This window comes from Oculina patagonica, chromosome 3 (genome assembly GCF_052425735.1).
Source record: "Oculina patagonica isolate OP01 chromosome 3, crgOcupat, whole genome shotgun sequence".
NCBI classification, from domain to species: Eukaryota; Metazoa; Cnidaria; class Anthozoa; order Scleractinia; family Oculinidae; genus Oculina; species Oculina patagonica.
Window position 1 is genome coordinate 24,456,484 of NC_135760.1, and position 18,289 is coordinate 24,474,772.

The window sequence follows — 18,289 nt, forward strand, 5'->3', positions numbered from 1 at the left end:
TTTAGTGGCGGGAAAATCTCAAGCGCGCTGCACTTTCTTAGTGGCGGGAAAACCTTTGCCCGAAGTTCGGCTTGCAAAAAATATATTTCAAAAAATACCCGATATTTTACCATTTTTGGTGTAGGGTAATAGATAAATAACCGGTAATCGTACTCGTATTTAAATACACGCAAACCTCTATTTACCCTGGATAATTTTTAGTGCAGAATGCACTATTGTGATGGTTTGGTGGATTGGCGTTTGCTAAACCCCTAAACCACTAAACCACTAAACCACTAAATCACTAAACCGCTAACGCGGTGTAAACTTTTAATCACCAATTAATTAATTAATATCAATTAATTAATTATTAAGGGCCCAAGAGAGGCCTGCAACCCTAATCTTGACAGTGACCAGCGGATAGCGTTTTACGCGTGCGCGCCACGTTAATAAATAGCGAACAGAAAACGAAAGTTGAAAATTTTGTTCTTCCACTAAGAACGATCGGAATGCGAAAAATGTGTCAATCACGACAGTTTGTCGTAACACCGGAAGAGAAAATCTGTTCTCCAAGAACGATTGTCACATAAGATCTAGGCTTCTGTCACATGGAAGATTGCAAACATTACAATTTGCAGACTTGTTTTACGGGTGTTGCTTTTGCTCTGATTGTATCACGCATAAACCACGGCAAAGCGAATGATTCCAACAATGGTTATTCTCGAGAAATTCGTTATAACACTGACAATATAGCGAGTTTATCGACCGAGGAAAATCACATCTCAATTCACACCGCGTGCTCGACTACAGTTCACTAAACTGTCAATCCGACAAAAAACAACTCTGACTGGTTCGCGGTCGGTTAGCCAACCTCGTTCCCAGGGCTTTTCCCTTGGTGATTTGAAACGTGCGGGAAAAGACCCTGGCATCGGCCGGTCACGTGATTATCTTAAATATTCCGCGGAATTCTAATTTATGCAACGGCTGGTAAATCTCGCTAAAACAAAAGTGAATAGAATAAGTTTTCTCTGCGTTTTCTGTAAAAAAAAATTGAAGCAGTCAACTCCCAAAAATACACGCTCGGAATTCACTTTGCCGGCTCTGTGATGGTGAGTACGAAAGCCATCATTTTGCTTCGGGTTTTTGCCATTGATGACATCGAAGCGCTCGGCAACCCTTGACGGGTCCGAGATGCATGGAAAAACCTCCGCCAAGCAGCTAATGTTTGGAGAAAATCCGGCACGTTACGATGAAAGCGATCTTAAAAAAACAATGGAAAAGGATTCTTCGTCCTATTGAACTGAGCTCCTAACGATATAAACCAAATCACTGGAGCAAATCTGGACAGTCTAGAGGTCACAGGTCTGCCGGCGTATACACAGTTTCCTGTTTGACACCTCTAGCTCATGTTTCGCTACACGGATTGTTTTGGCTCTTTTCTATTTGCAAGATATTCTATAAGCTCTCAAAATGGTCGCTCTGGAAGGACAGGATCTGAAATATTCCGTGATAATGTTGATTACTTGCATTGTGATGCCGGGTTCGGCTGTTTAATTTCATGTAATACCGTTGCAAGATGTATTGTATCATATCACGGATGACATTATCTTTGTCCGGCTTTTTCAGAGCTTTACTTCGAGAAAGCTAAATGTTTATTTTATAGAGAGACATTCTGTGTAGTAAAGGTTATGCTTCTTGTATAATTTGATCAAGCGTTTTGTCTATTGAGCTCGATGCTCCCTTGTTCGCTAGGTTACGTTGTGGCACCGCATGATTTCAATGCAGATTTGAAATCTCACACGCGCAAGTTGAATATGTTGACTGTTTTTCGTGTTGTATATGCCATTATATATAAAAAAAAATCCTCTTAAAGTGGCTTTAAGCGAAACAGAGGACATTTGCGGTGGTTTAGAGCCATTCCAAGCTGACTGAGCAAACCGAAAACAGATAATTCATGCGTTGCCTTGGTTCAATTGATGCTATCTAAAATTTATGACACCCAAGATTTTCGGGTGTCTGAAGCTCACGTGACCGGCCGATGCCAGGGTCTTTTCCCGCCCGTTCCAAATCACCAAGGGAAAAGCCCTGGGAACGAGGTTGTCGGTTAGCGACAATTAAGCGTGATTTATCATTAATCGCGCCACGTTAATAAAAGGCGAGCACAACATAGCGAGTTTACCGACTGAGAAAAATCACATCTCAATTCACACTGCGTGCTCGATTACACTTCCCAAAACTGATAAAAATATGCATTCCTTGCGTGACGCGTTATTCGGGATAATTGTCTTTTGTCCATTTAAGGTGGCCCGCGGGTATTTATGAGGCTGACAGTTCCCTCTTTCAAGCGCGTTTTAAAACGGCAAAACGTGAAGCGATTGCTTAGATTTTTAAGAATCTGAAAAAATAATGTTTAAATTATATAAAATGATAAATTTTATGGCGATCAAACGCGATTTGTTAAAGTTATAAGCGATTTTTGGAAGCCTTCGTTTTTAATAAAATGCGATTTTTTTGAAAATGCCACGGTGAATTTTTCTGTAATTACCCCAAAACGCTGCCAAACAGTTGAAGTTTACTCACAACAACTTACAGGAAAATCCACTCGGTAAATTTCCTGAACGAGCGACATCTTTATTTTGCCTTTAAAAACTGTTGTGTTATGCGTCTGACTTGACCGTCGCATAAATTTGATACTTATACTAACCCAGTACCAGCCAGTTTTGAGTCTAATGTCACCTTAATCTTGTGTGTAAAAGTTAAAAAGATCGTGTATATACGTCAAATGTTAGCAGTCAATAAAGATGGATGGTTTTCAGCCGAATTTTTAAAAATATCAAACAAATGACGTTATTTAGAATTGCGGAAAATTTGTCGATTTGTTTTTCATTTTTTTAAAGCTGCAGCTAGAACAGGATATTGCAAAGATTTGTGCCGAGTTTCAGCGTGTTCCTATCATACGATTTGAAGAATTTCGGTCGGAAAGTCAGGTACATTTACTTTCCAAGATTTGGTCGCTTTGTAAACCCCGCATTTCCAATGAAATTATACTGTTGTTTTCGAAGAGAGGCGTTGCTTTCAAATTCCGCACGATCTTCTGCCACTTGGAAATAACACAGCCTGAAATAGTTACTACTAAAATGACAAATACCGTTCCTGCACATGTATTTCCTGACGGTGAAGATCGTGCGGAATTTGGAAGTAACACCTCAATTATCATCGATATTTACAATTCATATTTTGTCTCCATTTTTGCAATAGTCAAGCATGTCGCTAAGGAAAGCGTTTTTCGGTAATTCTTTGCTAAACAAAAGTTTTATAGCTACATGAAAATCATACAATTGGCAAACAAAAACTTGGTTTGCGTATTCAGCAATAAAAACCAAACCTAAATAAAAAAAATGTATACAACTTTAAACAACAAGAGCTTACAGAACACGTTTTTGCTCATAACGATCACTTAAACCGCTTTTTCAGCTGAACTTGTTACGCTATATACGGCGGATTTTGTCATGGTAACTGCACTCGACTCCTTTTTGTTCACCGGTGCTTTAGTAATAAGTCTTTAAGCCTGCCTTCGGTGCACGCATTTCTAAAAAGAGTGTTCCAAATGATTGTTGAGTCATTAGTCCAACAAAGTCCAACGAGCAGTTGTTGTATACGTAGGATATGTTGGTGAAAAATTCGAAATGACGAGACCCTTGAATTTTGGTGAAAACTCTACACGCGCATTTTTTGAAGGACCATTCAACACAACGATCTATGCAGTTTTTGTCGCGACTACTGAGATCTTACCTACCTTGGGTATTTGCTGAATGATTTTTATCAATGTTTACTTCAGTTAAAGCAATTGATCGGCTGACCTGCAGAACATAAACGAACGGTCGCAGATTTAGTTGCAATGTTATACGTAGAGAGATCATGAAAAAATTTGAAAAAAGTGCTTAGTCTTGATCTCAACCTACCTGACTTTCTCTACGAAACAAACAGTCTGAACCAACTAAAATAAGGACGGTAATTTTAAAACCAAATTGACGACGTGGAATATGCTGAAACTGTTGTCGCATTTTTCTATTGGTTGTTGATGACACTTGACGTTTGTGATTGGTTGCCTTGAGATGATATCTTCTGCCCTTCTGTTTACTTAGGGATTCATATGACAATTTTTTTGCTCCTTTAGCAACGTAAAATTTATAGTAAAATTAAAGAATGTCACATTTTGGTAAGATCCGAAAAATACTAAATAGCAGCCAGCAGTTTTTATGATCAAAATGTATAAAATAGGGTGTCATTCTATTTTTTTGCTGTATTTTGCGAACCCGTTATTTCTATTTAATTTCATTTGCGTGTGTGTTTGCGTGTGTTTTTACGGTTGCGTGAAATTCTTTGGCAACGGCGATGATTTCACAAGCATGTAAAAAGGCAGGCGAGACTGAAGTAAGGCCATGCATATTCTGAATTATATGTGGTAAAATAAATGAATGCTTTGTTGTAAGATACGAAAAATACTAAAAAAGCAGCAACCAGTATTCATAATGAACTGTTGTAAGCTATACACAAAGGGTGCAATTCATACTTTTTTGTTGTATTGGGTCTATTTCGAACCCGTTAATTGTATTTTATTTTGCGTGTGTGTTTGCGTGTGTTTTTACGGTTGCGTGAAATTCTTTGGCAACGGCAGTGATTTCACAAGCATGTAAAAAGGCAGGCGAGACTGAAGTAAGGCCACCATACATATTCTGAATTATATGTGGTAAAATAAATGAATTTCACTTTGTTGTAAGATACGAAAAATACTAAAAAAGCAGCAACCAGTATTCATAATGAACATGTAAACTATACACAAAGGATGCCATTCCTTTTTTGTTGTATTGGGTCTATTTCGAACCTGTTAATTTTATTTTGTTTTGCGTGTACGATTTAAGGTTTTGATACGCTATCGTGTTTCACAAGCACGTTAAGGTGGCCCGCGGGTATTTATGAGGCTGACAGTTCCCTTTTTAAGCGCGTTTTAAAACGGGAAACCGTGAAGCGATTGCTTAGAGTTTTTAGAATCTGAAAGAATAATGCTTAAATTATGTAAATTGATAAATTTTATGGCGATCAAACGCGATTTGTTTAAGTTATGAGCGATTTTCGGAAGCCTTCGTTTTTAATAAAATGCGATTATTTTTAAAATGCCACGGTGAGTTTTTCTGTAATTACCTCAAAACGCTGCCAAACAGTTGAAGTTTACTCACAACAACTTACAGGAAAATCCACTCCGTAGATTTCCTGAACGAGCGACATCTTTATTTTGCCTTTAAAAACTGTTGTGTTATGCGTCTGTCTTGACCGTCGCATAATTTTGATACTTATAATAACCCAGTACCAGCCAGTTTTGAGGCTGATGTCACCTTAATCTTGCGTGTAAAAGTTAAAAAGATCGTGTATATACATAAAATGTTAGCAGTCAATAAAGATGGATGGTTTTCAGCCGAATTTTTGAAAATATCAAACAAATGACGTTATTTCAAATTGCGAAAAATTTGTCGATTTGTTTTGTATTTTTTTAAAGCTGCAACTAGAACAGGATATTGCAAAGGTTTGTGCGTATTTCGTTCATACGGTTTGAAGAAATTTGGTCGCAAAGTCAGATACATTTGCTTTCCAAGTTCTAATCGCTTTGTAAACCTCGCATTTCGAATGAAATTATTCTGTTGTTGTTCGAAGAGAGGTGTTACTTCCAAATTCTGCACGATCTTCTGCCGTCAGGGAATACATGTGGAGGAACGGTAATTGTCATTTTAGTAGTAACTATTTCAGGCTGTGTTATTTCCAAGTGACAGAAGATCATGCGGAATTTGAAAGTAACACCTCTCTTCGAAAACAACAGTATAACTTCATTCGAAATGCGGGGTTTACAAAGCGACCAGAACTTGGAAATCAAATGTACCTAACTTTGCAACCGAAATTCTTCAAACCGTATGAAAGAAACACGCTAAAAATTAGCACAAACCTTTAAAATATCCTGTTCTAGTTGCAGCTTTAAAAAAATGCAAAACAAATCGACAAATTTTTCGCAATGTGAAATAACGTCATTTGTTTGATATTTTTAAAAATTCGGCTGAAACCATCCATCTTTATTGACTGTTAACATTTGATGTATATACACGATCGTTCTAACTTTTACACACAAGATTAAGGTGACATCAGCCTCAAAAACTGGCTGGTACTGGGTTAGTATAAGTATCAAAATTATGCGACGGTCAAGACAGACGCATAACACAACAGTTTTTAAAGGCAAAATAAAGATGTCGCTTGTTCAGGAAATCTACGGAGTGGATTTTCCTGTAAGTTGTTGTGAGTAAACTTCAACTGTTTGGCAGCTTTTTGGGGTAATTATAGAAAAATTCACCGTGGCATTTAAAAAATAATCGCATTTTATTATAAACGAAAGCTTCCGAAAATCGCTCATAACTTAGACAAATCGCGTTTGATCGCTATAAAGCTTATCATTTTATACAATTTAAGGATTTTTCTTTCAGATTCTCAAAAATCTGAGCAATCGCTTCACGTTTTCCCGTTTTAAAACGCGCTTAAAAAAGGGAACTGTCAGCCTCATAACCCGCGGGCCACCTTAATCATTTATTTATCGACACTGCCATCTAAAATTACGCACTCTCGTACCAGTACCTTTTCTAAGTGCGTCAAGGCCCGCACTTTCTAACCTATGGTTACCACTAGTATTAAAATATTTCGAACAGACGCAATTTATGCCTGTATTATTTTAAATAATTAAGCGCTACATGAAAATGACAAGAAAAAGTCCTGTTTTAAGTCCACGCCACGTCTTTTAGGTATATGAAAGGGGTACCTTTTTTCAGTTAAAGGTATACGAAAGGGGTACAATTTCTGTCAAAATGGTATATAAAAGGGTAAGGGGTTAGAACTCGGGGCGGAGCCTCGCCGTATTAAATTTTTTTGAGTATCCCCCCCGGGCATTTGCACTACATGCTGAAGATGCAATGATGAAAAATAATTCTTCCACACCTTTACAAAGTCTATATAGTTTAAGTCGAGTGATTTCACAACATTGGTGACAATCAGAATCTGGCCTGTCAAAAGCAAACAAAAGAATTACGTCAATGGAAAGAAATACGTGATTCAGATACAGTACAATAGAAGCTACTAGAGATTTTCAGGTCTCTCTTCTCCTGCTTTACCTCGATTTTATTGTGCAAACCAGTTATTTTTTTCCTTGAATCTAACATGGAGAACAGATCGTGCATATCTGACAATTTCAAGATTCTTCCACTCACTAACCAGCTAAAATTTTAGTCTAAAGATCTCTTTTACAAGAAACAACAACTTTCAACAAAGCATTAAAATAGGAACTATGGGGTTATTTATTGCAGTTGCATTAATACATTTGCCTGTTGTCAAAATCGTTCAATACTTTTGGTTATTGCTGAAAGTTGACCTCTTCATTAATTCAACATTTTCAAAGCTCCATCTTCTTAAAATGTGCTACATCTGATTTGTTTCTTCCAATGGCTTCATTTTACAAAACCAATCTTGATTGACTGCTGAAGATATTCTTTGCACAGCCTCCACAAAAGGCCTGAGGCAATGTGGACTTGGGAGTCGAGAGCATACCAGTTACCTGCCATCATTTTCATCTTCCAGTTGTTGCAATCGATTAAAAGTTATGTCCTCTTCATTTTTGTCAGAAGCACATGGCCCGCAAGACCAAGGTACACATGTTGAAAACTGAGAAGAAAGGCCCAAAAGTTACTCCTGGAGAAAACGCCCTTCCATGCAACCAACTCCGTTCTTTGCAAGCCTTGATCCACCACTCATCACATTTATCACAAACATACTTGTGAACTTTTAGTCTTAATAAAATGTTTCTTTATAAACTGCACTTCCTTGTCATACTTTAGATTTTAAGTAGTATGTTTACAATTTGAATGATTTAAATCCTTAGGTCATCTGAGGTAGTAATCAATAGCAGTTGAAAATGCTGCAAACCCAAGTGCACCCATGACGGCTGCTTTTCCACCAGCTGTGGAACAATAACAAAAGCAGTCAGTGGAGAGGAATAGACCATAAAGGAACAAGGATGGTTGAAATTGGATAAGATTAAAATGGATTACAAAATCAATGAAAATTTGAAAAACAAAATTGGGCAAGAGAAGTACCCCCAGGACCCATAGGCCTGACACTATAATTTGATATTTTGAGAAGAATTAGGTGGCGACCATGTTATAGCTGAAGGAAATGATTAGATCAATGCAACTTGCCTCTGAGCCCAATAAGCCCTCCAGTGATTCCACCTGAGAGTGTTCCATTTTTCCAGTCACTTTTCCCACGAAACTGCAAAATAATTAAATTATATAACAATATGATTACCGTATTTTCTCGATTAAACGCCGGGTCCCGAATAAACGCCGGGTCTCCAGGGTGGAGTGGTGAATAATTTTTAGGATTATTTTGGGTTTATTTTTTAGGTTTATTGGAAAATTTTTTTTAAAAAATATTATAAACTTTTTAATTTTTTTTTAAACCTAAAAACCCCCCCCCAGAAACAAACGGGGGGGGATTTATAAAAAAAAAAAATGACCTGCAACTAGCCACATTTAGAATGCATGCCTAGACAGTCTACAGCAGTAGCTGAATACAGTCTCAGAAAAAGGAGATACTTGCACTTCTCTGATCTGTGTTGAAATAAATACTGTGAGTGTCACAGTTTACAACCAGAGGACTACCGACAGCTATAAACATACACATTGTATTTAATAACAACAACAACCATTTTATTTTCAATTTTTGCCAAAAATAAATAAAATTATAATAGCATAAAATAAATTAACTAAAATAGGCAAAAGAACTACTCAGAATAAAAAAAAAACTAAACAAGCTGAGTAGTTAAAATATGTATGCATTTAATGAAATTTGCCTCTGCTGAAGTCTTTGACATTCTTTCTGTTATCCCTATCACAGGTAATTTTGAGACAATTAAGCCTGGCTAAACTAGCACACATTATTGTGCAGGCAAACGTTTTCCAGTTTAGCCACACGAGAAACATATGTTGTGGAAACAAAAATCTCTCAGCCTTAGGTCAAAAACATTTCTGCTTCCTGGGCACAAAGTTTCCTTCTGAAACATATGTTGCCCAGTTTAGCCATGGAATCAATGTTGACTAGTTTCCAGTGCTGCTCATTAAAAATGGTTCTGAGCAACAGCACGCTAGCGTGTTATGTGCATTCATGACACTTTGTACCCGGAACATTGTTTCCTTTGTTTAGCCACTCAGGCAGCAAAGCATTTTCTCTGCTTCCCACTAATTTATCCAGGAAACAGACCTCTCAACCTCAAAGCACTGGAAATCTGGAGATTGAGGTAAAAAAATCTGGAGATTTCAGTAAAAACCGGGAAATTGATCAACTGACGGACAAAAATAACTAAAAAAGTCCTAAAACAAGGCGCTAATCAAATGACTTGTTACTCTGTTTACCGTGAGATTACTGTTTCTCATCGTGAGATTGAAGTGAAAACCGTGAGTCTCACGACAAAATCGTGACACTTGAGAGGTCTGAGGAAACATGACAAGGAACAATGTTTCCAAAACAATGTTTCCTAGTTTAGCCAGGCCTTTAGCATCACATTTATATTTTTACATTGAAATGTACAACAATAGAACTGACTTACAGATTCAACTAGGCATTCTGTTCCAGAAAACATGAGACCCACTACACCAAAATTTTTGCCATACGACACTGCTCGTGACCTCATGTCTTTGAGGATGGCCTTGGCTGACTGATCAGCGACACCCGTCATGGGGTTGGGCATGGAAGAGTCCATTCCAGCTGTGAACAAGCCAAACACAGCACCAAGACCATATCCTGTACAGAAAATAAGTGTTGTACAGTCAAACATGGTCAAGCATTCCTTCATTTATTTCATTTATAGAAACTTTTTTCCATTTTTCTTCTTTCTGCCTCATGCTTTCTGTTTGCCATTTACTGACACTAGTGTAACTGATAAGACATGATCTTTGATTGGTAAAGTGAATGAATTTTTGGCTTATTAAAAACCTCTGGGAAGGAATGCAGTTTTAGATAGCCATAATACTAAAGAGGGGAGAAGGCCCAGGGGAGATGAGTTAAAAAAAAAAACCCCAAAAAACGGTTGCAAAGAAGGTTGACTTATACGGGTACGTGACATGCAAAAAAGTAATTGCAAGAAACAGGACCCCCCCCCCCCCCCCCTGCCCTACCTCCCCCCAGCTGCCCTTTACTCTGCGCCTCTGAAAGCCACCGCGTAACAGTAACAGAAGTAAAAGGCGTAGGAAAGTGTTCTGCGTTCTATAGTTGCTCCCTAAAGAGAAGTGTCGCTAAAATTGTTGAAAAAAGGAGTAAATTCTTCATACCCACAACTCCGGCCAAAACTGACTTGAAAGCACAGTTTTCCATCACTCTTTCTACCATGAGTTCCTGTGGCGTCCTAATGACATTTGGCAACCCAACTGACGGCAAGAAAGGAGGTCTTCGTTTTCTTGCTTCTTCAATAGCTGGAATGATCCCACTTAGCGGCAATTCCTCAACGTTTGGCACAAAGTTTCGATGCTCGTCTCCGGACGAAGAATCCGCCATGTTGGATTGCAACAGTCGAGTCCCAGACCCCCACAGGTGAAAGTGAACGCGGAGGTCTGAATTCACTGACGTGTCTTTGAGGAAGCTTTGAGAAAGTCATCAAAATGGCGTACCAAACATTTCAACAAGAGTACATGCAAATGCCCGTGGTTACACGGACATACGCAACTGCCTGTGTAGTTACAACACTTGCAGTGGTAAGGAGGTATTTTTTAGCTGGAGTACAGCCGCCTTTAACCCACACGCAGTAAAAGAGTTGTGGCCCATATGTGAGATGTTGATCTGTAAATCTGTTTTTTCCTTTTGTTTGTTTATAGCAACTTGAATTGATAACGCCTTTCCAGCTTTATTTCAATCCCGAACTCATATTCCAAAGATTCCAGGTAGGTCTTGGCAATATAAATATTAAAATTCGTCCATGAGATAGAAAATTGTGCATTATTCAGCATAAATACAGATTTTCTCAGAAATATAATTATATTTTTATTTTCTTACTTTAATTTTCATATGCTTGATATTCAAGTGTAATTTTGAGATCAACATTTGAGAAAATAGTGAAGGAAATTTACTGACATTTCTGTCTTTTTGTTTTGTTTCAGTTTTGGAGGCTAATTACCAACTTTTTGTTCTTTGGAACAATTGGATTCAATTTTTTCTTCAACATGATTTTCACGTATCCTTCACTCACACATATTGCATCATAATGCATGCAGCAGTGCCCGTGCATCCCTCCCCCAGGGGGGGGTACTCCGACTTGTAAATGACGGGGATGATCAAATGAAGGCAAAACTCAGGACCCAAAAAATTCCTAAGTCTTCCGACATTACCCCAAAAAATCCCTGGACCAAAAATAACCCCCCCCAAAAAAATCCCTTGTCAAATAACCCCTAATTTGCCAGGAGGGGCAATAACGCTAGAGTTTGATTATTCATCATACCATAAATAAGCCAAGGCCACGCCAAGGCACTTTAGTTTGTTTTTAATACCCCCAAAAAATCCCCTATTTGAATCAAGTCACCCAAAAAAGTACTTACCAAATCTTCCAACCCAAAAACAACCCCAGGGCATAAAATTGAAGAACTGAAGAGGCATAATCGGAAACAAAAGCAATGTAAAATGGCAGTACTATGCACATACCTTAAAAAACACATTTGAACTTCTGTAACCCCTTGTTGGGTCAGCCATTTGGCTACAAAATCTCCAATAGGGGCCATGTTTGCATTCTCTGCCATGTGCAGGAGCAAAACGACAATGTAATAGCAGGTTATGGTCCTGGGTTTAGCACGTGCAATAAAAAACGTGCTGGGCTCTTTAAAACTCCCTTGTAAAACATTTGTGACAAGATGGTGAATAATAACAATAAGTTAACATGTTGATGATGATAATGACGATGATGATGCAATACTTATTCAATTTTTGTAAGAAAATTCCTTGACACTTTTTAGATATCGCTATTGTAGGATGCTAGAAGAAGGTTCATTCCGAGGACGAACAGCGGATTTTGTATTTATGTTCATTTTCGGTGGAGCCATTATGACTGTATCCTTTGTAACATGGAGTAGTTTAACAATAGTTGAAACCAGGTACCTAGTGCCCTCCGCAAGAAACTCGGCCCTCTCTCTCCCCTCCCACTTTCTGCTTCTTCTTGAAACTGTTAGCTTGTGAGTCAAATTTCTGCAAATAAAGCAAGGGAAACTCTTGAACATCTTCAAAATTATTTATCATAGTAAATATCCATTTGATAAGGTCATCAACTCAAAAAAATGTTATTTCTTGTCACTCGCTGGCTGGTGATCCAGTTTTACCTGATAAAGAATCTCTGACAATTTAATTCATGTTTTTCAATTTTTTAAATATTACTCTTGGTCTCAAGTAACACCAACAAAATTCATTTTCAAACTTATTACAATTTTCTATACTTTGAAACATTTTCTTTGACCTCTGTGTTCAGATAATTGCCTTGTTCGTCAACTTAGTTTTCCTAGGTCAAGCTTTCACGATTATGCTGGTGTACATTTGGAGCCGAAGGAATCCTTACGTTCGGATGAACTTCTTTGGTCTTTTAACCTTCAAAGCACCTTTCTTACCTTGGGTGCTGTTCGGTTTCTCACTCATGCTGGGAAATTCTGTCATGGTTGACCTTATAGGTAAATTACTAATTATTAAGGTTAACTGTTTGTTATTTTCTGTAGTGATTTTTTGCTTGATTATTGACAAGTTTTTTTATATGTTGATTTGCAGGTATCGCAGTGGGTCATGTTTATTATTTCTTGGAGGACGTGTTTCCAGAGCAGCCAGGTGGTTTCAGGATACTCAGGACACCAGGAATTTTGTAAGAATACAAAGCCAGTGGTTGAAACCCTCTGTGCTTTTCCATCATTTTAATTTGCTAAATTGCAAATCAGTTAGTCAGCCAGCTAGTCAGCCAGCCAGCCAGCCAGCCAGCCAGCCAGCCAGCCAGCCAGTCAGTCAGTCAGTCAGTCAGTCAGTCAGTCAGTCAGTCAGTCAGTCAGTCAGTCAGTCAGTCAGTCAGTCAGTCAGTCAGTCAGTCAGTCAGTGAATAACTGTTTCTTCTGACTTCAGGAAGGATGTCTTTGAATGCTTGAAGTCTCAGCATTTAAGACCTAGAGTTGCACAGTGTAAAACCTCAAATTTATTTATTTTGTGTAATGGAAAGAAGCAAACAATGATAAAATCCCCAGGATTGCGGAAAAGAAGCCTGAAAACAATTCAGGGCTTCAATGGGATTCAAACCCATGCCCTCCCTGATGCTGGTGCAGTGCTCTACCAACTGAGTCATGAAGCCATAGGTTGGAGCCAGGTCATTTTTGTGTGTTCTGTCTTTCCCGGGGGGGGGGGGGGGGGGAGGCTTCTGGGCTTCTGGTGTGCGTGTAGGATGATTGGTAGCGCTAATGAAAGGATTGTTGATTGGTTAGTCGTTAACGTGATTAGCGGTTGTCGTGACTTGTAAACGTAAACTGTTGACAGTATATTTGCGATCGCGTAGAGCAGTTATAATCCGGGGGGGGGGGGTACTCCCTATAATGGCCTATACGGGGAGGCTCCGACCAAAAGGGGTATCTTTTTCAGACTTCAGGTATATAAAAGGGTAGGGATTTCACAAGTTTAGGTATACAAAAGGGTATAGAAATCTGTCATTTAGTTCTTTTAATTAAAATATTTTTTTTAATATATATTTTAATATATATTTATGGCTGTATTATTTCAATTTATTAAGTGCTACTTGAAAATGACAAGAAAACGTCATGTTTTAAGTCTATACCATGACTTTCAGATATATGAAAGGGGTACCTTTTTTCATTAATAAGTACCGGTATATGAAAGGGGTACAATTTCTGGCAAAATAGTATAAAAAAGGGTAAGGGGTAAGAGCGCGGGGCGGAGCCTACCTGTACAAAACTTTTTGAGTACCCCCCCCCCCCCCCGGGCTGTCTTTCCCATGAAAGGAATGATGAGAGAATAAATGAATAATAATTTTTGATATTTAATGTAAGAGTCACTTTCTTAAAGACAGTTATACATAAAACCCATGACAAGTAATAAATAACAGTATTTTTGGAATGTTTATAGTTAAAAAAAGCTTTTTAGTGTGTGTAACGTGGATGTAATAAGGCTTTTTTCTGAATCGTTTGCAGGAAAGCCATCTTTGATGCACCACCCGAGGACCCAAACTACCAGCCATTACCAGAAGAAGACAGGCCTGGTGGATTCAACTGGGGTGATGGACAGAGAGTGGGTGCTGCTGAGCACGAGGATTGACCACAGCAATGACAACAAAGCAACTTTCCATAGCCTAATAAACAGATCTTTCTCTTTGCCTGCAAATTCTTCCTCTGTTCAAGGAACAGCTAAGATCTGACCCAGAAACTTCCATATTCATTTGATGTCGCATTTTTACAAAGATCTATTTGTCAGTCTATGATCAGTTGTTGCTTGGTTTAAAATTTCAACATGCAAGTAACAAGAAATCTGAGAGACAACACAGATCTTTGTCGAGCTATGTCATCATATAGAATTTTTTTATCTCGTTGAATCTCAGTTGCCTCTCAAGTGAGTTAGGGGGGAGGGAGAAATTTGAGTACACAGAGGGACTTCTGTTTACTCAGGGAAGGCTTAATAATGGCTGCCAGTTGTGCTACTTAAACACTAAAAATAATAATCAAGCCAATCCTTGTGTCAAAATAATGGATGGCTGAAAAATGTTTCAAGTCTATGGCCTGCCCATGTTATTTTCATGCCATCTCAGTTGCGGAATAAAGCGCTACGATCAAAATTCAGTCTGATACTATATGTGTGAGTCTGATGTCTCTTGTGGGAGTTCGGATGACCAAGTTGGTGGCTGAAATGTAGGCTATAATTTTCAAACCAAAATTTAATAGTTTGATAGCAATGAATAGTATTCCTATAGAGCAGTTTTCAATTGAGTGTCGTAAAACCAAAACGAAAGTAATCACTCTGGCCAATCACAAAGGACGTAGAGCAACCCATTGTCCAATCAAAACTCGAAGCAATTACACGAAGCGCGGGAAAACGTGCGCAAGAGAGTCACGATTGGTTTTGGTTTTACTTCTGATTGGTTGAGAAAGTGGCGCGAGATTTTTAAGCCAATCACTAAGCGTAGTAATGCAAAACCAAAGCAAACGCAATTTACTTTCAACACTCAAGTGAAAACCGCTCTATATGTTTGTGCAAAAAATTGGGATTGGTACCACATCTTAGGTTGGAAACAAAAATTTGCTCTAAAATGCTAATGTTATGTTTAATCCATTGTGTAGTTCCATAAAATATCCATACCTTCCCTACAAATGGGATTTTTTCCTAACCCCCCCCCCCTTCCCCCCTCTGGAAATTTCAGTTAAGCTTCATATATTTCCTTAACGTTTTTAGCCTTTGAGACACCCCTCCCACCCCCACAGATTTTTAATTTCTTCTGTAGGGAGAGTGTGGATGTTTTCTGGAACCACATATTAAAAACAGTTGCACTGTACTGCACTTAGGCTTATTTGATGTAAATTCAGTTCAATTGAGCTAAAAGCTGCTATTGTGGAACAGCTAATACCGGTATTTATTTTAGAGGATATATTTATCTCAATTTTCCTTCACAAAAGTGTTAAATTATCACGAAAGTCACAATTTTTTCTATATAGATTTGAAGTGCTCTTGACTAGTCATATTCGTATCATATGTTAGGTTTATAAAGCCTTTTTGGCCATCAATTTTATGAGCAGTCAAAAGATAATAATATATTAGCTTATATGATTATTTTAAAAGAAAACATACACTACAATCCTGATTTCTCAAACCCTCAGTTTCTTGAAACTCCTGATTTCTTGAAACAATCTTCATTTCCCTTGGATGGTACTTTCCATGTAATTTTACTCCCGATTGCTCGAACCTCCTGATTTCTCAAAGTACTTTTCATTTGCCCTGGAAGTTTGAGAAATCAGGATTCTGCTGTACTTTTTTACACCATTTGGCAAGGACTAAAATTAGTTTCCTTTTAGCCCTAAAACAAATCAAAATGTAGTAATATATTCTGTTCTGTCACTTAGGCCTGGTTGTTATAGCTTATCAAAGAATGAAGCTAATCCAGGATTTAGCACCAAGGTTGAAGTGTGGTTCAGTTTTAAAAGTTTTCAAGAAATATATCAAACATATGACAGACAGTATTTCATCACATGCAACTGAAGGCAAAGGAGAAAACGTTTGATGAATGTCAACTCGAAACGGTATGAAACACTGTGTTAAGTGTCAGGCAAATGTGATGAAACACTGTCTCAAGTATTTGATGTGAACTAACCTGTAAATTGAGAAATGAAATCATAAAAATTCAGTTTGCTAAACGGGAGCAGATATCCAACAGTTTACAGCATGTTTTTGGCATACCGGTAGTTTACGGTATGGCATGTTTACGGCAAGTTAAAAGCATACTGTATCATGTTATCCATGCAACTCAAACCTTGTCTGTTTGTGTTTGCTTCTAAACAATGTAATTGCAGATGGACTTATTGTTTATTAGGCATAATTTAGTTGTAAAATGTACTTTGCCTATATAAGTTGCAATATAACCTTAAATCAATTAGTTTTATTTTGAAAAATTTATGTGAGTTTTTGCAGGGTGGGTAGGGTTGGTAGAGACTATCATATCAAAAGGTATATATGCTTTTAGTTTAAAACTGCAATGTATATTAGTCTGCTATTGCTTCACATGTATTCTATTCAGTAACAAAACAATAAAGTACAAAACATTGTATTCATGAATGTGAGTTACTCAACAGTATAATTTGTACAAAGTTAATGTGCATTTTATATTTTAATGTTCAGTCTCTGCCCCAAAATAGTTTAAATAATTATATAATATATTAGTATTGTTTTAACAGACAAGAAAGTTTTTTTGAAAACCATTATTTTGTTACTCTGTTGTATGACAGCTTGGCCAAAAAGAGTGCCCTAGTGTCATTTGACCTTACCATGAAATGCTGGTTAAAAGTCATGCCCCCACCCACCCATGAAATTTGGCTTAAATTTTGCGAGACACATTTTTTGAAGGACCACCATCATTCAAATGGTCATGTACATTTTTGAACCCTACCCAGCCCAAGAGTATGAAACAGTGCATTATGACTCTTTCCTTAGCCTGTGTAGCTGGCGGTATTTATTAGGCTTTAATGCATGTACAAGCAAGCGGCAAAGCCGCGGCAACGAGCGGTGCAGCCACGAGTGGCTTGGGGAGGAGTTGAAATATTTAAACTCCTCCTTCCCAAGCAACTCGCAGTTGTGCTGCTTGTTGTTGTGGCTTCGCTGCTTGCTTGTGCACGCTTTAAAACCCAACAATACTGCCAGCTATGCAGGCTACTCTTTCCTCTGCAGAGTTGCAGAAGTAGTTAGGGGAGGCAGCCTGGCCAAGTGGCTGGGATGTAGGACTTGTTATCCAGTGGTTCCTCCATGATCCGTGTTACATAGCCAACTGGTCAGCCCTAGGTTTCTGTCCTATAATTTTACAATATATTTTTTAGTGTCCTCAATTAGCATAGTAGTGCTAAATACTGCAATAAGGTGCAAGCAGACAGGAGAATGATGCTGCAGAATTATTTAATTGATATGCAATGATGGCATTTCTTAGGATCAAAACGCTTGACTTGGCCTTAAATAGGGTGTTAATTAAAGAAAGGCATTTACTAAATTGCCATGTGCAAATAAATGCATCAGGCAGACAGGCACGGCGGAGCCGGGGGGCTGGGGGGGGCTCAGAATTTCCGAAAAAATAAAGACACTAAGTCTTTTAAGTCTTTTAAGCCCCCCCCCCACTTCAAGTCACTAGTCAGCCCCCCCCCCCCACTTGGATAATTGCTCCACCGTCCCTGTGCATAAAACAACAAAACTTAAACTTTCTTACAGTTTTTATGCCATACAATGCCAAAACAAAAACAAAGGTAAAGGTTTTGTGACAAAACAAAATTGGAACCTTACAACAAATTATTGATATCAATATTACTATCCAAATCATTCTCTGTGACTGTAACATTCATTGAGCCTCCTCAACAGCTAAACTAGTGAGAACTGTCATGTGCCTTAAATGTTAGAATGCTTGCTATGCAGGGTAGTACAAGTTTAAATGGTTTGGCTGGCCTAGCACAGAAAGCTGTGTTTTGGT

At 38.1% G+C, this 18,289-nt stretch overlaps 2 protein-coding genes across 2 annotated transcripts; one reads left to right on the forward strand and one right to left on the reverse strand.

The window, feature by feature from the left end:
• Window positions 1–6,710: 6,710 nt before the first annotated feature.
• On the reverse strand, window positions 6,711–10,705 carry LOC144647151 (mitochondrial import inner membrane translocase subunit Tim22-like). Its single transcript, XM_078506906.1, has 4 exons — window positions 10,392–10,705; window positions 9,671–9,864; window positions 8,262–8,334; window positions 6,711–8,023 (listed from the first exon to the last, which is right to left on the reverse strand). The coding sequence occupies exons 1-4, from the start codon at window positions 10,612–10,614 to the stop codon at window positions 7,947–7,949; spliced, it is 567 nt and encodes a 188-aa protein (XP_078363032.1). The 5' UTR covers window positions 10,615–10,705; the 3' UTR covers window positions 6,711–7,946.
• LOC144647150 (derlin-2-like) lies at window positions 10,670–16,888 on the forward strand. Its single transcript, XM_078506905.1, has 7 exons — window positions 10,670–10,811; window positions 10,932–10,997; window positions 11,214–11,287; window positions 12,060–12,153; window positions 12,566–12,761; window positions 12,856–12,946; window positions 14,271–16,888. The coding sequence occupies exons 1-7, from the start codon at window positions 10,719–10,721 to the stop codon at window positions 14,392–14,394; spliced, it is 738 nt and encodes a 245-aa protein (XP_078363031.1). The 5' UTR covers window positions 10,670–10,718; the 3' UTR covers window positions 14,395–16,888.
• The last annotated feature ends 1,401 nt before the right edge of the window (window positions 16,889–18,289 follow it).